This window comes from Alosa alosa, chromosome 1 (genome assembly GCF_017589495.1).
Source record: "Alosa alosa isolate M-15738 ecotype Scorff River chromosome 1, AALO_Geno_1.1, whole genome shotgun sequence".
NCBI classification, from domain to species: Eukaryota; Metazoa; Chordata; class Actinopteri; order Clupeiformes; family Clupeidae; genus Alosa; species Alosa alosa.
In genome coordinates, this window is record NC_063189.1 from 13,097,866 (window position 1) to 13,119,257 (window position 21,392).

Consider the following 21,392-nt stretch of genomic DNA (forward strand, 5'->3'; position numbering starts at 1 on the left):
GTGCTGACAACTGGAATCTGATTTAAAAAGTGAAGGGGAAAGGTCTTCTCTGCAAGGGCAGGAGAGGGCATTTTTCAGTATACCACATTATGCCTTCCAGGTGTTGAGGCTGGGAATGAGTTTTAAAAATCCATCCTTTTTGGGGTGTAAATTCACTCAGGGATTAACATGATTTACCAATTAATTTTTTAATAAAAACAAATGACATGCAAGTGCTTCATTCTTCTTATGATGCTATACTGTTGTATATATTTTCATTGAGGGTCTAATTTGGCATGATGGAAACCTGTCCACATAATCTGACAAGCTCAAACAACCTCTTAGTTTATCTGAGTGTCAGAATTCCTCAAAACATTTTTCATTAAAGGCGCATGTGCAAAGCTTCTGTTCTCAGTCAAACCTTAATCCTTTGGGATAACTTCTGCCAGACTTCCCATAGCAAATGAAACCTTCCCTGCCTTCTTGCATGCTCTGTCTGCCTCCACACACCCCTCGAACATGTCTTGCCCAACCACCAGGAGAGGCTGTGTGATATTTGAGCATCTCCCACGGACTGCCCCGTATATTTCACATCCGTGGGCCCCGCGTGAGCCAGCCTTAAAAGAGAGTGCCAGCCTCGTATTAGCTCAGTCAGCTCGCTGGCCAGTGCATACTTCACATCAGGGGACTCTGGCTAGCCGGCTGCCCAGTGATAACAAAGGAGGATTTTTGGAATCCAAGGCGAGGTGGGGGGGGAGAGGGCAGTAGAGTCTGCTGCTGCATTGACTCCTCTTGCACACCTCAGGCTGGTCTGACAGAATAACAAGCATGCGTCTGTCATGGGGATTAGTGGCCGTTTGCATCTCTTGCATGCTGTGTGGCGTAGAGCTTAGGAATGGAGAGGACATCGATGTGAGTTATGCAGACTCCTACTACAATGACATTTCAGAAGATGACCCCTCAGAAGGTAAGGCTAGACATTTATTATTCTGTTTTGAGAATGAACATGTAAACATTGTTCTGTGAATGTGGAAGTCTAAAATAGTAGACGGTGTACTTTAAAAGAAGACCTAAATTTGAATGCAATACAACTGGCTTTTTATGAGTCCATAAAACAACTTGACAGCTCATTATGGCTTCACCATTATAAGCAATTCTACAGTAAGCTTTGTCTAAATAAAATAAATGGAATTATGATCATGAGCTTTAAGTATTGTTTAAATTTGTTAATAATGGGTACGGGTTGTCTGTGTTCATTTTGAATAATGTTGGACATATGGTACACCTCTAAGAGAAGCACAAACGTTTTATGATCAGTTCTGACAATATTCTATAGTCCATTATTTGCAACAGCATTTATGTTTTGTGATTAAACCAGAGCATAAACTCCATGTGTGCATCTTGTGTTATTTTGTGTATAAAAATCCCACTCTACAAAGTTATAGCCAAGCCTCTACTATTTAGCCGAAAGATTCCCCTCTGTCCCTTACTCCCTCAGCGGTGACCCCCACGGCAGCACCCTGTGCTACCCCGGACCTGAGCAGGTGGGACAAGCTCTTCATCATGCTGGAGGACTCTCACATGCGACAAAACATGCTCCTGCAGCACGTGGACGACATGGTCCGAGTAAAGCTCCGGTCCCTGAGGGACGAGATGAGGCGCCTGTCGGCGGACAACAGCGGGGCCTGCGCCAACGCCCTGGAGGGCACCTGCGCAGGGCTAGGCGAGCAGGTGAGCCGAGGCTTTGAGCGCAGCCAGCGGCAGCTCCGGGAGGTGGAGGAGAAGTGCCAGACGCAGCACAACGCCACGCGCCACCTGCTGCAAGACGTGCAGAGGGCTCAGGCTACCTGCCTGGCGAAGCTGGAGAGCAGGCACGGGCACAGGGGGACTCTGGGACAGGTGCCCATGAAGACTCTGCCAACACATCCCAAGGAGCAGGATGCGACATCTGCAGATGGAACCAAGATGGAGAGGACTCTCCTGGCCATAGCCTCAGACCTACAGAGAGTGCAGGCACAGTTAGTAGTCTTCCAAAGGTCATTTGCCTCTCGTTACATACCCTCAGGTTAGTGCGAAATTATGTTTCTAATAGAGTTAATTTAGAATATTATACTATCACAATAGTAGTACTATGAAGATACATAATTGCTTTCATTATTATGGTTGCTGATATTTTTTTTTGTTTATTTATCGTCTTTTGTTTTGTCTGGGTTTCTCTTGGGCTTCTCAGGCTGTGAGATGGCCATGTTTTTCCCCATGCGCTCTCAACAGGCCTTTGCCACAGTGAGGCCCAACACACCGATGTCCTTGCGCTCCTTCACAGTCTGTCTCTGGGCCAAAGCGACAGAGTCCCTCAACAAGACTGTGCTCTTCTCCTACGGCACCAGACAGAACCCTCAGGAGCTCCAGCTTTTCCTGTCGGGCCGATCGGTGCACTTCACTGTCGGCGGGGAGTCTCAGCTGGTGGGGGCCCAGAGCGAGGCAGACTCAGGTCAGTGGTGGCACTGCTGTGGCGTGTGGAGTTCCAGCCAGGGCCTGGCTTCCCTGTGGGTCAACGGGCAGCAGGTTGCCCGCTCCTCTGGGGTGGCAGAGGAGCATGTCTTGCCTGGGGATGGCACAGTGGTGCTGGGGCAGGAGCGGGGAGGTCCCGGCCTGGAGAGAGAGATTGACCCGATGCTGGCCTTCACAGGCAAGATGACGGGGGTGAATGCTTGGGACCGTGTCCTACCTGCAGAAAGAATCTCACAGGGGGCAAGGCCAGATGGCTCATGTGATGCCCGTGGAAATGTGATTGGCTGGGGTGTCTCGGAGATGACACTGCATGGCAGTGTTCAATACATCAACTGACTGTCTTTCCATGGACATATCCGGGGAAAAGGACTTAGGTGGACAGATCTCCTTTGAGGGTTCATATTTATTGCAATAGAAAAGGAAATTAAGAATTACCCATTTAAAATCCCTTTATAACCCAGATAATGGTCCTCACAAGACCTTAAGTTATAACCTGGGTAACGGTGGACTTGCCAATGTATTATTTACTAGATAAATTCACCAACATATTTTCATCAGCCTTTCAAAGTAACTCAAAATGTATGCTTATGATTTAGACCGTTATTTCAGTCTCCACAAGATTTGGATTCCCCTCAACTCTATGATACTGATGTGCATTATACAAAATGGAATGCGATTCAATTCTGTGGTCCTTAAAAGGGTCCTAAATTTGAAAATGCAAAGGAGCATATAGCCTAATGAGCAAACAGAAAGACTTCCTTGATGTTAGTTTTAGTGTACTATGAAAATGAACGAAAAAGAAAATCAATGTACCTGTAAATAATTGTCTTTTAAAATAAAGGCCAGTGAAACATAGAATGGCTCTGAAATGTAATTTCAAATAAACCAATGATATGTTTATTTTTCCATCTTTGCCTACATTTTAATGATACAAGGTGGAGTCGGTCTAGTCTCGAAGACATACCTCACAATTAACACTGTTTACATTGTTCAGTGCTAATCAAAAACAGATATTTTTTTTTTCTTTCTCTGTTGTTAATGTGCCATTTATAGTTGGCTGGCCCATTATAGAACTGTTTGCTATACTGGGAATTATGTTGTCAGTCTGACCACAAGGCCAGTGAAAAGAAAGCCGTTGCCAGTCATATGCCCAGCCCATACTGACGGCACTCTTGAAATTACGCCCACATGTGTATCATGAAATGTTTATTGCAATGAAGAGTTTTCCAGTTGTGTTCAAGGTGGAGACGGGGTTTGCCAATGATCCGCCGCCTTTAAAAATGTCACACACAAACACAGTGCCCAGTTATGAATAATCATCAGTCTGTTGGACGTCTACTGGACATGATAATGTGTTTTGAAACAATGGTTGCATAGAGTATGATTACTTGACAAACATTTAGGTAAGACAGAGGTTGCAGTCACTTCTTAGCTCTACTGGAACTCACATCTGAATGGTTTTGGTGCCCCTTAGAGGAACTCATTCATATGACTGCAAGGCCATGGTCTCTGTGATGTGATGTTGGGTAGGCTATTAAAGTCAAAAACTCATCATCTTGAGCCTAATGTATTATTGTGTATAATGCTAAAGAGACGTGAAAGGAAAACATAATTAAAATGAACTAGGGAAAAATCGAATGAGTGCATGCATTTGTATACATTGTACAAATGCATGCACTGACATAACAGTAGGCTATTCCATTATTGGATGCTGCATATGCAATGTGATGCGCTATATTCACAACGTTTGTGTTTATCTTAAAGATAGGCCTAAGTCATGCAATTAAATCAAACACGATTTAGATGCCTCAACAGAACTGTACGGCTGAGCTATACGGAAGGAGGGACTTCCTGAAGAGGAACCTTTCCACTCAAAACTTCTTCACAGTCCTGTGACACGTAGCCTATTAGAAATTGTGAACAGTGGAATTTGTGTGCCTCTTTTCCTTGGCTCCAAACTACCAAGAGATTACGGAGGGATGGGCTTTGTTTTTACAGTCGACAACTATTCTGAAAAATGAGTAGCCTAGAGCCTTAGACAAAGTCGACGCAAAACAGTAGTAGACTTGAGCAATTTTACACAAACTTGCGAAAACTATGCATTTACTATAGTAAAAAAAAAAAAAAAACAGATGAACAATAAGACGCACTCTCTATCGTGTCTGACTTCGACGACCCAAGCGAGACAGAAGACACTCAAGTGAGAATGGGGAAAGGAGTATGTTCCAGGAGACAGAGGAAAATATTTCAATCTTTTTTACTTATTACTGTCATCTGTGGAAGTATGTATGCATTCATGATATCTTACGAGATGCACAAGCAGTTAAAAAAGACGGAGGCGATGGCCCTGAAGTATCAGCAACACCAGGATTCACTGTCGGCCCAACTTCAAGGTAAAGCTAAACAATAGCCTGTATCGTACAGAAGGCATTACGTCACACCTGGATGGAACTGACAAGTTGTTCGTGTCATGTATGGTGGAAGTTGCATTGCATAGGCCTACCTGTTGTAGACTCAAAGGATGTGTGGAATCATTGCATGATATTGGATTTAGGAAACACAAAGACTGGCGAAAACAACAGAATTAGGTGTTATGTTGTTTTTCATAGTTCAGAGTTTTTTTTTACATAATTCATAGCGTAGGTTTTTCATCCATGTGTTTTTGGCACATGGATGAAAAAGTTGGGCCTATATGTTTTCCACACTAGCAGCTACAAAGGCACAGGAGATATCACCATATTGTGGTATTTCTGCTGTTTGTGCGGTGTACATATTGACACACATGGTCTCTCTCTCTCTCTCTCTCTCTCTCTCTCTCTCTCAAACTCAACACTCATCTCATTCTCTTCTCCCATGGGTTAAGATTTTTTTTTTATCATAATGTTCAGATTGATAGAGTGAAGATGATCTCTGTTTGGCAGTAGGCCTGTTACATCTTGGATGATATTTCCTATTACGGTACTCCTAAGGCAAAAATGCATTTATTTTTTAGCAAGTAGGGCCTATATTTTGCATGGTGAGAAAAATGCCCTCACACTTTAAAAGAAATAACATAAGCATTTAGTCCACTTGCACATAGTGTATTGCCATTTGTTGTTCAGTGCAATGGATTGTAGTTGCACTAATTAAACTGCAGTAAATTTGGAATTTTATCTGTTCTGTCTCTTATTCTGAGCATCTCTGATCCTCCTTTCTGTCAGTGGTCTATGAGCATAGGTCCAGGCTGGAGAAATCATTACAGAAGGAGAGAATGGAACACAAGAAGGCCAAAGATGGTACAATCCAAACCAGATCACAACATCGACTCTCCAATGTTATTCTGGAGTTCTCATTTTGGCCATTTATGTGGTTATAGTTATGGTTAAGGTTATGTAATGGTTATGGTTGTATTTGCAAATTTCGTGACCAAGCCATATACTGTATTTTTTTTAAAAATTGTTGTTTGGTTATTCCCTAACAATCCTTTGTTCTTATTTTCAACAATCACAGATCACCTTGCATATAAACTTGAGTCGGAACAGTTACTGACCAAAGAAAAGGTTTGTAAAATATGTGTACCTGATGAAGACCTGGGCGGTCAAAACATTGTACCGATTAAACTGCACTGGGAGCATGTAAGACAGTGTGCGGATATCTTTTCTCTTGTAAAATATGTGTACCTGATATACTGTAAACGGCTTAGTTTTTCATGTTTTGTTTATTCCGGCTTTTGCCGGATGTTTCAGTGGGTTGGATATGTGAGGATAAGAATTTATGATATAAATTCAGGGTATGTTGTAAAGAATTTAATGCTGTTTTTGTCTATTCTTTATAATGAAATAGCAGGAGTCAAACAATCGCTTTAATGCATTACAGGGCCAGCATCAAATACTAAAGGTATTTCACCCACTCTCCATGTACAATTGTGATGAAAGACTCTGAAACGGAGTCTGGCCATACATTGACCAAGTCATCTCCCATATACTTTAGAGCCAACATGAAGACTTGAAGAAACAGTACTATGAGCTGCAGGAGCAACATCAGAACCAAGGGGAGAACCACGAGCGAGTCTTGGATGAACACAGAGAGCAGATTGACCATCTCCAAAGGACCAAAGAGATGGAAATCTCCAGACTCAAAGGTGACTAGTGTTCCCTGAGCCATGTCTCTCAGCGATAGTATTGTAATTACGGTAGTATATCAGATAGTATATGATTTATGGTAACCATATATGAATGGTTAAGCCCTCTAACAATGATTATTGCATTTATTAATATTAAATTAGACACCATTTAATTACACTTACAAAATTACACACAGCTCATATAAATATGGTAATGTTTTGTAAACTGAATTTTCTATATCAAGTGGTGCCCTTTTTATGTGTGCTTATAGTTGATGCCCTGAACACTGGAGGTTGGACTGTCATATTGCTTGTATTGTGAGCTAACGTTATGTTGCCCTTGCTGTTTGCCCAACTACACTTGTTTGCTTATAGTGGCAAATACAAAGAAACACAAATACACAAGGGAGTGCATTATGTGTTTCTGCCAAGATGCATTCATATTTTATGTGGATATTTGCGTGAATTGTATTCCCAGACTCATATCCACATAGGGGCGAGACACTGTTTGGATAGTTTTGTCAATATTGGCTTTGGATGGATTTAGGAAAATGTATATGGTAAATCCTATAAGAGCAAGCGGAATGCGAAGGGGATCATCCCATGAAGTTATTCCCACCTTATTGTACTATGAATCATTGAATCAAATTGATATGAATCAAAACATTCATATCAACATCATCACTCAATCCGATGTGTTGTGTGTCTTGTTTCATTAATTTCAGAGAATGTATATAACCTAAAGGAGGAGAACCGTCAGCTGAGGAAAGCGCATCAAGACATTCGCACTCAGCTGTTGGATGTGCGGGTCAGACACAAATGACAGCCCTGCCTGAGAATGTTCAATCATATTTTCATTTGAAATCTAACTGCCATCTTCATAACTTTAGTCAAATGTATTTTTAAAGCATGTGGAATAGGACTTGATGAAAGTGTTGTTGACTGCAGTGACCCTCTGAATTATAAATGGCATTTTCAATTTGTATCCTATTGTAGACAGACAAATAGACAGCTTTCAATCATTCATTCCTAAAGGGAAATTGTAGTGTTGCAGCAGTTACCCTCACAAGGTGTTTATTGCTTACACAAAATGATGCCAGGACAAATCACTGTATGAACAAATTAATACAACAGTTAGGTCTGGTCAAACTATTAATATCTGAAAAACATTCATATTTAATATATTCATGAATATTTCTATATTCAGGGTGCAATATTTTAATATGTGTATGTTTTTTTTTTTATTGCAGCAGCAGCACAAGGACTTAAGGACGGCAAATGATCAACTTAAACTAACTGTAGAGGATCACAAGAGTGCTCTTGCTGTTGCAAAGGTGATGGGGTGCCCTAGAAAGAAATGGGATCTGATGAGGCATGTTTGTATGATTGAGGAATGAGAGCTGCAGTGCTTCATTGATTCTGTCTGTTACTGCATGTCTTCTTCAAACAGCATAACACTGAATACAGTTCTGCAACCATGCTGAACTGTTGTTTTTGCATAGACTTTAAAATGAGGAATGCTAATCTTACAATCTGTCTCCTTACTAAACCTGAGTCTTGTCTGTTAGAAGTCTAGAAATGTGATACACCAGTGCCTCTTCAATCACGGTTACCGCCTGCTAATTTTTCCTTTGCAGCTTTGTGTATTTGTATTCCTTTGTCATTTATTAGAAGCGAAGATTTTGACGAGACAGATCTGAGATGGGGCTCAGTTGGTACTATAGGAAACCCATGGCTTGGTAGGTTTTCAAATCAAGACCACCTAATAGCATTCAATCAATACCCTTGTACATAGAAAGGTCCCCCCTTCCTTTTGTAGACAGGGAGGTTCTGCTGTCTGTGTTAAAGATTGCAATGTGCTAGAGTGCATGTGATGACTGATCATTAACCATCAGTGGCACAATTGACACAGCAGATGGACTGAAGTGAAATGGCTGATTGCATGCTGTTTAGAACAGAGTAAACCCACAGCATACACCACAGCAGCAACAAACAAGCTATGGCTGCCTCTGATGTTGTTTTGTTTGTTTTTCATCGTGTCTTATGTTCCATCAGCATATATTATTTCATTATCTGGTCAGCTTATAAACACAAAATGTTAGGCTATTAGTGTCATTAGTGCAGTTAAGGTGCAATCAACTAAAGTAAATAGTATTGCTCACTCCATTTCCCATGTCTTTGATCCACCACAAAAATATAGAATATTTTATATAAGTCAGTATCAATTTGTACGGTTATGATTTGTACAAATATAAATGACAATATATGTCAATTATATTCCCATTCTTCAAAGCAGCAGGTAGAGAACCGTTACATCTGCTTATTGCTAAGAAAGCAGGACATTATTATGATGACCTATTAGTCATGCAATTCATCATTTAACATTTCATGAATCTGCATGTATGTGTGTGACTATCTCAAGTCAGCCTCATCAGTTGCCTTGGGGGTGGGTTTTGCATGTTGTTTTCTGGGTGACTCACGTGTTTCAAATTCATGCAGCTTTTTGTTTTTGTGTAGCTCCAGGTGGTGGAGCTGCAGCGTTTCAAAGTGCAGTCTCCCAGCACTACCCAAGCTGTGCTTCACAGCTACAGGGCAGATCCACCTCACATCCATGGCCTGGGAGCCCCTGAGATGAAACCCAGCCCGCACACACAGCCAGGGCACACCACCACACAGGCCCTCACTCCGGTATGACACAACAGCTCCATAAACTGACCAACCAGCCCTGACCTGTTATTTCTGATGCTACAGTTTGTAGTCTTGTAGCTTAACTGCCTTTTTTGACAAAATGCCGACTAAAGCATGACATTTTCTGACGACCTAAGGAAAACATAATTGGGTGCCTTTTCAACGATGCTTTAGTGTGACTATTGGCTACATTTGTTTTTTTTAACACAACATACGATTTCTTTTAATTCAAAGACATTTTTAGCAAATACCACATTGAAATTGAAAAATGATTTGTCTCTACTGTGCATTCAGTATTCAGAACTTTTTAACTAGGTACTCTTGGTCAGTGGGTGAAGGGTCAAGGTCACATAGGGTCCTCATGGAATTCAGTGTGCAATATCTTGACGAATCTGAATCAAACCTTACAAAGTTAATCACTAAAAAGGCTAGATGCACTGATACTCCAGGTACTCTAGCTGTATATTCTGTCTGTTTGGGTCTGTGGTCTATTTTATACAATCTATGGTTTTTCCCTCATATTCTGTTTTTTATAAAGGAGTTTGTTTATAGATCATTCATAGCTTGATTCATAGAAACTTTTTTTCTATGACTGCTGACTGTGCTTATATAAAAGATATTGGGTATTGTTTTTAGTATGAAGAGACCTAGCACTCTCTTGAAAGATTTTTACTTATTTTAAGGAGTCTTATCAAGACAAATTTACTCAACGCACTGGGAACATGTTACTGTTTAAAGGGGACATGAAATCACCTTGGTAAATGGACTGCATTTGTATAGTTTCATCGACTTCTGCCTCACTTTCACCTATTCACACACACACAGATGGCAGAGGCTGCCATGCAAGGCACCCACCTGCTCATCGGGAGCTTTGGGGTTAAGTGTCTTGCTCAAGGACACTTCGACAGGGTCAGGAGCTGGGCTCGAACCGGCAACCTTCCAGTTGCTGGACGACTCCTCTACCTCCTGAGCCATTGCCACCTTGTAAACCTTCCATATGTCTATTTAATCTATTTCTTCATCACTACACTGACTGTTGATAAAGTGGGGAGTGTTTGAGAGCAACAGCTTTCTCTGCCTACAGTACGAGACATGCCATAATTCTGCTATCAGATGCTGACCTGCCTGTTACTCATAGCCTACTGTATCAGAGATGTAAAGAGTCAAGACTCAAGTTATAACTGAACTTGTCAAGTGCTATAAACTAACCACCGAACCTACTGAGAGCCACAGAATGTGGGCTTAAAGCAACCCAGATGCAGTTCTATTACCTTAAAATAATGCCTTCAAACTCACTCACATAGACATATAATACAGAGAATGAAGTCTGACATTGTCAATGCATGATACATGAGGCAACTTTTTGAGCAATGTTGCAGGGGAACCACATAATGGATTCCATGTATTCCGCTGATTCAAGAAACATGGTTAAAGTTCTCAAGAAACAGATGCTTGAAGTTCTCAAGAAACTGATGGTTAAAGTTGTCAAGAAAATGATGCTTCAAGTTTTCTGACGCTTAAAATTTTCAATTAGAAACTTAAGGTTGATGTGAGAGAGGGGGTGTAATGTGTGTGAGCAACCTACACATTACTTATCTTGCACTGGGTCATCTTCCTGAATCTCAATATTCTTATCAGAAGTGTGGGCAAATTACTATTATTAAGTCAGCATCTGTCAGAGGCTACATTCATTGTTTTGCACTTTTCCAAAAATATCACATCACCGAAAGTTTTACCAAAAATATTTGGCAATATTTTTAAACTACAGAAATACACACCTATAAAGTATGTTGATATATAATACGAAGCCATTGTCTTCAATCCAATACAATGCAAATTACAAAATACAAATAAAATTGTATAAAATTTTGTATTTGAAATAATAAATGTATCATAAATACCATCCCTGACCTCACCTCGCCTAAATTACCCACCATTGTTAAAATAATGCTCAAATTCAGTGGGGTCTGTTTGAATCTTTATTATTAAAATGTTTTATAGGATCTGTGCTGGCTTTAGGAATTTTATTTGTGGTTAAATACATTAAACAAGCCATTAAACAAGAATAAAAAAAATCCATGATAATTCTGGTAAAATTCTGTAATATCTCTAAGCTGCCGTACGTGTTGTTAGTATAGTGTATAGCTACACTAAATAGCAAGATGTGAATTTATTTCTCATTGTCAGGTGGCCAGTAATAAGGAAAAGGTGGAGCCTGAAATCTCTCATCACATATTACCAGATGTGGTGGATGTTGAGAACGATAAAAAACAGACAGTGATGCCGAAACAGGATTCTGTCAAAGAGGAGGCAAAGGATGAGAAGGGAGAGGGCCGAGAGAAGACAAGCTTTCAGCGCTGGCGTAGTCGCCTAGAGCACCACGGTGTGTTGGACGGCGATCCTGGCAAGAAGCTCCTGTCCTCTCATGAGGAACACGAGAGGAAAGATGGGCTAAACAGACAGAAGAGGCAGCCAGAGATCTTAAACCCAGACATCGTCCTTGGTGAGGAAGACTTTTTTTGTGAGAAAGTGAAAGGATGTTTTTTTTTGCTCAGTTGGAATACGTGGACTGCAAGTCTAAAAATCCTGTTTTATTTATTTATTTTTAGAGGACTTGCATCCACGTCATAAGGACAGAGGTGAGGTTGAGGACATTCGCATACCTGCCAAGGTGAGGACATTTGACGTTTTATAAGACTTTCATGAGACTGTCTGTTTCTTTGTAAAACATAATGTTGTCTGTTGTCTGCACAGTAGAGGAAACAGAAAAAGGTGATTCACCATCCCTTTATTTTTTATGTCTTCATTTATGAACAAATTTGAGCAATGAAAACACAACTGACAATAACAGTAACAGAGAGGCAAGTTTTGTTGTATGGCTTTGAACATGTATGCTGTGTATCCCCGATCAAAAACACAGGACCTGAATGATGATGTGCTGAATCCGGCAGAGGACCCCAACAACCAGGGAGAGGATGAGTTTGAGGTGCAGCAGCAGCAGCAGGACGAGCTGGTCCGGGCAGAACCTGCAGCCCGCCGACCAACCGGCAGCCAGGAGCGCGTGGCCCAGGAGGAGCAGCTAGTGGTGAGAGGGAACAGGAAGGGGCCCCGCTGAGAGTGGAGGGCATGACCCCCTCAGCCCGCGGAATGCAGGCAGATTATTATGTGATACTGTGCTTGGCTGCACCTCAAGGCAGCTCTAAGGAGGATTGGCAGATAGCCTACCTCAGACTGGATAATGCCTCAGAAAGCTCCCCGATAGATGAGAGGATATCTTAAGCTACTATGAAATAATTTGAAGGACTGAAATAAACAGCATAACAATGCACCACCTTATTAGGTTAATTGAATCAATAGTTAGAGATGAAGAAGAACATACCAGGGCACACATATTGCTGAGCAAATATTCAGTGCATAATGTCAATGATGGTGTTTGCATTTTTATTGATTTTGTTTTTATGCAGATGGCAGGAAGTCCAGACCAGCAGGAAGACAATCTGGATGACCAATACGAAGAGGCTGAGGAAGAGGTAAATGATAGTCTTTGTTGAACGTTTGGTGTTTAGAACCACCTCTTCAGTAGATTGCAGAGCACATGACAGTCATGCACTTGTTGCCAGCAGGCTGGGGATGATATGGTGGAGGATATCCAGGAGAAAGGGAAGGAAGGGGGGAATGAAGAAGACCCATACAGTGAGGAGAATGCTGAGCAGGTTAGTTACTCTGAAGAACATTTTTGGTTATCTCATTGTCTTGTTCATTTACTTTTCTAGAAGAAACACAACTTAAAATATCAGGGATTAACTCATTGACTCTAAGATTGTTTATTTGAAACTTGATTTATTTGATAGAAGATGTTCTCTGTCTGAACCCAGATAATTGTCTTAGTGAATCCTTGACCAGAAGTGTCTCAATTTTTTCAGGGGCCATGGAATGAAGACATCCAAGATCAAGACAGAGATCATAAAGAAGAATACAAAGAAGATGTGGAAATTGTTGAAGAAGATGAAGGCCACAAGGAAATCCACACAAACAGAAGAGCAGAGATGTAAAAATGAATAAAGTTATTTTTAAGAAAAGTATTAATCGTCTTTGTGGTCTCAGCTGCCTGTTTTTTCTTCTGTTTGTGGCATTCTAAAAGTATTGTTAAGGCTGTCTCCAAAGGGGGTAGAGGATCACTATACCTATGACAACAAACTTCAAAGAAATGGGAGGTTGGAAGATTTTAGAGCAGAGTGCTCTTACATCTGTGGTTGATGGCCATGGAAATGGCCAATAAATCACACAAATCAGCAGCACTCAATGGACCCAATTCCCTAAGTAAGAGCTGGAGCACACAAACCTATAGAATGTTTTTAGAAATGACCTTCATCAGAGTGAAACAGGTTGACTCTTGCTACAAATATTAGGCTACTCTAACCTGCATAATAAAGGTAGGCTAAAAGTTGCCTTTTGAAATCTAAAGAAAGGAATCTAATTTAATACAGACAGTGAAGTATTTAAATTATGTTATGTTGGGGTTACGGAAAATATAGGAATCTTTTAACATTTTGGGGACAAAATACTATTGTAATATTTTGGGACATATTGTAGAAGTAACCTACTACACATAGTCACTATCAGAGGAAAGGATGTTAGAGGTATAACAGAACGTCGTAGAAATATTATACACTACCATACATAACTAGCCTTAGTAATAGACTTTATTTGGTAGAATTGCCGTACCTCTTGGTGGCAGCAGTGCACATTCCAACATTGATTCTTAAAAATCAATGTGCACGAAGAAGGCACCCGTCTTCCGTTTTCAACTCGAAAAGAAAACACTGATCAACAAAAAGGAAGCCATTATTTCGATTCAATTGTTTACGTTGTTGTATAGATTATAAAGAACTGGACAAAGGTAACATTTCATCGTATTGGTAGAGACATTTTTGGCTGCTGCTTCTAAAAAATCTCGACAAAACATGCACCTTACAAATGGCAAACCCGCTAAAGTTAGCCAAGCTTATTGGCCTCTAATGAGTCAGTTAGCTAGCTGGCTAACTGTCGTACGGACTTACAAACCGATGAAGGCGAATCCTTTTGTGTACTTATGTTAACGTTAATATGGTGTGTATTTGCCGTTTTAAATGTAGTCATATCATGGCTGTCCAGTTATTATTCACAGTATTACTAGGCTGGCAACACGATTAACAAGCGTTAAAGCTAGCTAATTGCGGAAATGGTGCATCAATTTACGTCATGTTTACTTTGCCTCCGGTTAGTCAGCAAAACAGTTAGTTATCACAATGTGTCTTATGTGGGAGTGTTGTGTTACTGCTTCAAGTCAAGCTGATGATAGAACTGTTACGTGCTTGTCCTCAACAGGAAAGTTCATAATGGATGAAAGGGTTGTGGTATGCAAAGTTGACGATGGTTCGGTTCAGCTGTCGATCACTGAGTTAGAAAGTGGTGTTAGCAGCTACCTCAAGAGTAACACGAATGCATTGAAACAGTAAAGCCACTGTGTTAGGGTCAGTTGCGAGACTGAGTATAGCCCTATTAATGGATTCAGGGAGATTAAAGGGGCGATATTTGAGTTAAAGCTGTTTCTGTGTACTTACTGGGGAGAAAGATGAATTAGCCTTACCGAGCCTGAACTGTCAGACGTTGGAGATAACAGATGCCCCACATCTTGTTTACAGGGTGCTCTACGGCCCTAGGACAAGGCTGCTGTTAGAAAGTAGTGGCCTACCTTCCTTGCTCATTTTCACAAGGAGTAGGCCCTCCATTGAGGATGACAATGGAAGAGATGAAGAATGAAGCTGAGACGAACTCAATGGTCTCCATGACATTATATGCAGTCATGTACCCAGTTTTCAATGAGGTAATGATTTGTGATTGCATAGCAGTTTGTAAGCTGTAACATATACTCTTGTAACATTAAGGAGTGTGAGATAAAAGCAATAGCTTATTTAAGAATCTCCTGATGTGACTGTTTAGTATAGAAACCATTTGGCATTCTGTTCCAATGTTTTACTGTTGACACTGTGACACTCTCTTCTGGACTTTTTTGATGTGCAGTTGGAGAGGATAAATTTGTCAGCAGCACAGACACTGAGGGCAGCATTCATTAAGGTATGAATGAACAGATTGTGTTTCTCCTAACATATCTTGTTTTGACTGAACTTCAAATTCACAGTTCCATTAGAAGAACAACAGTGGGAGGGCAGTGCATTGTCTTTGGTCTGTTATGTTTATGGCTGTCCCCTTGTGTAGGCAGAAAAAGAGAACCCAGGACTCACTCAGGACATCATAATGAAGATCTTAGAGAAGAAAAATGTGGAAATCAACTTTACAGAGTCTTTGCTTCGCATGGCTGCAGATGATGTGGAAGGTGGGAAGAATGTTGAGCTTTGATTATTTTTTTTATTCTGTTAATTTTTTTCTCATTTTCAGTAAACGTGTGTAAAATGGCAGCAACTCTATTTTCTGCTCCAGTATAATTAATTCATGATGTTCAGATTAACTTGTATGGTGTATTTTTGGAAATGAGGATTGCCTAATTAGAGAGTAAAGATAATAAATGCAGGGATGTCTGCAATGGTAAAAATACATCACACATCCTGCTAATGCTAGACTTTTTTTAATTATAGAAAAGTTTGCCCCTAAAATACTGAGGAAATTGTAATTAACTGTGTTGTGTAGGAGTTCATTTATGAAAAACGGGCACAGTCACCGTTTTCAGTTGTAAAATCTTGGCTTTCAGACATGCCATGATGATATGAGCCATGCTTCTCTTTTTAGCCTACAAATTTCAGAGTGATGGCAGAAAATGTACTATTCCCCATCTCCCCAATGAACATTTCCATCTGGTCTCTGGACTCCGTGTGTGTACTGTATATTGTTCAGATCACACCATTAACTATGATGACCTTTTTAATTCTGGACTTTATACAGAATATATGATTGAAAGGCAGGAGCAGGAGTTCAAGGACCTGAACGAGAAGGCAAGGGCGCTGAAACAGATCCTTAGCAAGATCCCAGACGAGATCAACGATCGAGTGCGTTTCCTGCAGACCATAAAGTAAGTTCAGATTTATGTTCTGCTTCATCAGATTTTTCTCTCCCTAATCTCATAGTGTTATGAAACTGTCCTCTCCAGGGCTGTTGTTAAACATCTGTACATCTGCTGCCTTTGTGTGCCATTACCCACTCATTGCACCCCAATGATAATGGAAAGATATTAATCAAATAGACCTTCACTGGAGCTGTTATTAGACATGTGTAGACATTTGTATTTGCCATGAACTGTTCCTACCTTACATGTTAGGCTAGGCTACTTCTAATGTTCATTGTCTAAAAAAAAATCTAAAAAATCTATTTACTACTCCTGAACTGACTTGCTATCCTTCTCTCCACACTTCCACAGAGATATAGCAAGTGCTATAAAGGAGCTGCTGGATACAGTGAATAACGTGTTTAAGAAATATCAGTATCAGAACCGTCGGGTAGGTTTAGTAACACACACACACTCACACTCACACACGCACTCCAATCTCCCATAACATCTTGGTTTGTCAGATTTGAATCCTAGAAAGCATTTCCCAAAATATTTGTTGTGCTAAGACGACTATAACCACCTGGGAGATAAGTCTGTTATTTAAATGATGTGTGTGAGAGATTTTTAGTTTAAATTCTAGAATTACCTATAAATACCAACAGAATGTGAAGAAATAACTGTTTGGGTGTAATGTCAAAAACGCCTCCTCCTCCTGTGTTGGTCAGATATTAGCTAGCCTCGACATGTTTTACCTCAGGAGGCACTGTATCAAATACAGCTGAATGGAAGAGTGTTGTTCCTTTATAGGTGTTGCCATGGAAAAAACTGTTTTTCCTAGCTGTTTTTGGCACAAGACAGTTTAATGTATCATATGGAGATGCTATGATTTAAAAGATGGGGGTGGCTGCCTAGTTTTTCAGCATTATAATCAGTAATCCGTATGTGCAAACAACCACCAGAGATGTCAGGGAGAAAGAGGAAGAGAACATTCTGAGCATCCAAAAAGAGTGGCATAACGTTAGTCCTCAGTAAATCTCTGGAAAATTCAGGTTTTTATTAAAGTTGTTTTAGTTGAAAGAGTTTTGTCTATTACCAGTATGCAAACCACAAGTAAGCTGAAATATTTCAAATTTAGTATCCAACATTGTGAGAGTAAACTTTCTTGACTGATTGGAGTTGGAACAAATATGGAAGAGCTAACATTCATGAAAACCCATCCTTTTCATAGCTTGGTTTTCAAGAAAATGATTAGGGATTTTAAGCAAAAGTAGTATTTACTGAAATCTGACTGCTGTTTGGCTATTAGCCAATCAGAGAGCAAATCTAATATTCAAAGGCACAACTGCAGAACCTCTCTTATTGTCATTCTAAGGGGTATTAATGTGGGAAATAGATTTGTGAAAAAGGCTGTTTTGACTTCAAAAAAATAGAAAATCTCGGTGAATATAGATAGAGTATTGCAGAAGTGATTAGACTCCTTTAACTATGTTGTAGTGCAGTGGTTCTCAAATGGGGGTACGTGAAGGCACTCCAGGGGGTACGTGAGATTTTAACCCGTAGAACCCGATTGACGCAAAGTGCGTCAAAAAATACACCCTTTCTTCTCTGTTACATTGATCCGCAACTGTACATTGCAGCGAGATGAAACCGTTATTCCGTGACAGAGCAGAAGTGGGGCTTTCCAACGAGACAACACTTGTCTGTACGTTAAAGTATGTAAATAAAAAAAAATCATCAAATTGCATCATATTTACAGTCTATACTTCTCTGCGTTTACCTGCGCACCCATTACTCTCGTTTGAATTACTTGCGAACCCGTGGACGCATAGATATGGCAAGCATATCAGATGTAAGAGGAGACACAGGGCTATCCATTGCTACCAAGTATGGCGATCCTTCTGGCTTATGAAAACAGACGAAGTGACTGCAAAGTAATGTCATGTACAAAAACCAACGCTGCACACCCATTACTCTCGTTTGAATTACTCGCGGACCTGTGATCGCATAGATATGCCACGCATGTCAGATGAAAGAGGAGACACAGAGCTATCATTTGATACCAAGTACATCCTTCTGGGTTATAAAACAGACGAAGTGACAGCAAAATAATAACTTCATATAGCTCGACTTACCTCACGTTTTTGTCTGTTTTTGTGGCAAAGCATGTTTATAATCCAACGCTATTGTGTGTTTCTCTATGGCAAGAATGTTCATAATCCGGTTTTGAGATCCTACCAAATTCCAGCATGGCATCCAATTCAAGGCTCACATTGCATCCCAATTTGTTCGACAAAGAAACACCTTTTTTGCCTTTACTTTGTTCATGGCAATGCAGTAAAAAGTTGTAGAGAATCATAGGTGCAGACACCATAGGCACACACAGGCTAACACGTAAACTCAGGTCAAGTCAGGTCAGATCAGTTCTGTCACAGATATGGAGCGCAGAAAGGTCATTTTTAATCACTAAATAAAAAAATGGCATTTATTTCTGTAAGGCGCACACCACATATGTCTGTAAATTGCTCAGCCCCAGAGAATCCCTCTACCATGGCAATGATATTGCCAGATTCAGGACAATCTGTCCTACACACACATGGAATGCATGTAGAGCTATGAGCTTGCTGTGATGAGATACATGTCAAAATATAATCATTTTTATAATACACTTTTTATATTTGAATTCTTTAAAAATCCAAATAAAATCAATGCTAGTACTAATACATGAAAAAAATAAAATATACATATATTTAAAAAGTAGAATCCATGGCAAAAATACTTTAAAAACAATTATTTAATAAATATTTCAGGAAAATATAAGTTCATAAAATGAATTTTATATTTCAGTAGGCTATTCAATTTCATTATCCTAACAACCCAGAGTCCCCCCCATACCAGGATGGTTCGACCCAACCTGTCACATGCCACCCGCATCACCTGTCAATCATTGAAGCGTAGCGGTAATTCTTGTGCGCTGGTTAGGGGGTACATCACTGAAAAAAGGTTGAGAACCACTGTTGTAGTGCAACAAAGTGTTGCTCTGGTCTACACTGATAAAAGCTGTGGTATAGTAACAAGTGTGTTCACTTTAAACCTCTACCTATGGTTTGTTTTGCTTTGCTTCTACAGGCACTTGAACACCAAAAGAAGGAGTTTGTGAAGTACTCCAAAAGCTTCAGTGACACCCTGAAAACATACTTCAAAGATGGAAAGTGAGTGTTTTTTTGTCACTGCATGTCACTGTTAAAATTGTTGTAATTCGCTAGTTCTCCCACACACTGAAGTAGCAAGTGACCATGTCTATTTTCTTGTCCTTTTTCTTCTCTTTGCAGGGCAATAAACGTCTTTATCAGTGCCAACAGGCTCATCCACCAAACTAACTTGATACTTCAGACCTTCAAAACTGTTGCCTAGGTGGCCAGAGCCTAGAGGTGTGACATTTATGTGGGATATGGGCACCTATATGTAAAATACATTTTTTTTTTTTTTTCTTTGTTTTGTTTGTTTTTGTTTCAAAGTATAATTTATAAACCTAGCCTCAAAAGAAAGATTTGAGGTTGAGGCATTAAAGACAATTTAAAATATATATTAATTTACTTTTAGCTTCCTAATCATAAGTTCACCACTGAAACAGCTTCACTACCTTTTACTATCATTCCAATCAAATGAAAGCCAAAAGACTTTGCGCCTTAAATGTGTCATGCAACATTCCTTATACAAAGTGTAAATATTGGTATTCTGTCTGAAGTTCTGACTTGAGGAAGAGTAAGAGGTAGGAGTAATGTATTTAACATAAGCTTGGTTGCAAATGTTCAATAAATAGTTTCCAAATGTTGAAATTTTTAACCTTGTCCATCTAGTGTGTTTTATTATTATTTATTCTGACAGTGTGTTTTCATCCCTAGTCTGCAAAGCAGTGAATCTCTGCAGGTGCTGGCCACTGATGCGCACCCTGCGCCTCTTGCACATTAGTGCCACTTAGATTTCCTGTGAAATGCCGTTCTTCTTTACCATGTCCTTTTGGCCCTGGGATAAGAACCCTCTATGACTCAGCACAACTGCGGACTATATGGCTATTATGGCATGGAAATGGAAAGTTGATCGGGTGAGGAGGGATGTGCTGTTTGCCCCTTAGGGCCCTGGGCAGAAACAGCTAAATGCAATCCCTCATGGTGCATCGTGGAGCGTAGCAGGGGCAGAGGCAGACAGATGGAAACTCTTTGTCAATGCTAATACCTGCAACGACCCCAGAGGGCTCCGTCCTAACACCCACACCCCCCCCCCCCAATGGGGAGGCAGCCTTTGCGTTCCCACTGAGAAAATGATGCGATTCTTATGATGTATATATTCTATAAATGCTGGGTACACATGCATATGGTTGGCATGCAGAGAACAGGAGGCTGAGAAATGCAGTGCCTGATTTGTATGTGTTGTGCTGTTTTAGCCATGAGACCCAATTTTAACCATTGCAATTGCTCTAGCGAACGCCAAAACAAAAGCCGGTAAATTGTCCCCTCATCTAAGGCACATCCCCGCCTGTCACCCGCGCCTGTTTTTTATGTGCACCTAAATCCTTTAGGGGAAACCGCAACTGACAGCTTGAGCACCCCACCAGATGAGGCCAGTGAGCGAAAGCATTTATTAAATTCTCTAAATGGAGCCCCCATTGGCTTGAAGAGACAGGTTGCTGCTGCCGCTCTAATAACTCATGATGCTTTTTAGGCTCCTGTATTTGTCATCTGAAAACCATTTAGCCCAGTGCTATTAGTTAGGCGTCTTTTTTCTTCTTCTTTTGAACGGTTCTCAGCGAGACGTTTTATCAGTCGCAGATGGTCGCGCTGATGGAATGCCGTTGCCCTCTTCTCCATGAGAGTGCCGTGAGGCGGTGTTCTCATGGTCACGGCACCTTCTCTGCTCATTACGCGCTCCTCCTGGTCTGATGGGTGCTGGCGCTGGCTCAGCCGCTGCAGGGCCGAGACGTCGGATCGTCTGATAGCCATCCTTAAAAGGCTGCCACGCGCTCTTCGACAGGCAGTGGCCACCATCGGTGACCCTGCAGGAGAGGTGGCGTGT

General features: G+C 40.6%; 3 protein-coding genes across 9 annotated transcripts; all 3 read left to right on the plus strand.

The window, feature by feature from the left end:
• The first annotated feature begins 659 nt into the window (after positions 1-659).
• ptx3b (pentraxin 3, long b) lies at positions 660-3,289 on the plus strand. Its single transcript, XM_048257617.1, has 3 exons — positions 660-946; positions 1,478-2,044; positions 2,210-3,289. Exons 1-3 carry the CDS (start codon positions 808-810, stop codon positions 2,824-2,826), a joined length of 1,323 nt encoding a protein of 440 aa, XP_048113574.1. The 5' UTR covers positions 660-807; the 3' UTR covers positions 2,827-3,289.
• Positions 3,290-4,377: 1,088 nt separating this feature from the next.
• Positions 4,378-13,362, plus strand: golim4b (golgi integral membrane protein 4b). Of its 7 annotated transcripts, none has more exons than XM_048264793.1 (14): positions 4,378-4,883; positions 5,691-5,765; positions 5,980-6,029; positions 6,313-6,366; positions 6,460-6,610; positions 7,318-7,400; positions 7,843-7,926; positions 9,110-9,280; positions 11,468-11,783; positions 11,890-11,951; positions 12,201-12,365; positions 12,745-12,810; positions 12,901-12,993; positions 13,204-13,362. In XM_048264793.1, the coding sequence occupies exons 1-14, from the start codon at positions 4,697-4,699 to the stop codon at positions 13,330-13,332; spliced, it is 1,686 nt and encodes a 561-aa protein (XP_048120750.1). In that variant the 5' UTR covers positions 4,378-4,696; the 3' UTR covers positions 13,333-13,362. The 7 variants fall into 7 exon arrangements, with proteins under 7 accessions (XP_048120750.1, XP_048120760.1, XP_048120775.1 ...); XM_048264803.1 differs by having other exon boundaries at positions 4,379-4,883; positions 12,904-12,993; XM_048264818.1 differs by having other exon boundaries at positions 4,379-4,883; positions 7,318-7,394.
• Positions 13,363-14,041: 679 nt separating this feature from the next.
• Positions 14,042-20,165, plus strand: pdcd10b (programmed cell death 10b). The gene is made up of 8 exons (XM_048262374.1): positions 14,042-14,180; positions 14,965-15,146; positions 15,344-15,397; positions 15,539-15,656; positions 16,220-16,346; positions 16,692-16,770; positions 19,449-19,531; positions 19,652-20,165. Exons 2-8 carry the CDS (start codon positions 15,057-15,059, stop codon positions 19,731-19,733), a joined length of 633 nt encoding a protein of 210 aa, XP_048118331.1. The 5' UTR covers positions 14,042-14,180; positions 14,965-15,056; the 3' UTR covers positions 19,734-20,165.
• The last annotated feature ends 1,227 nt before the right edge of the window (positions 20,166-21,392 follow it).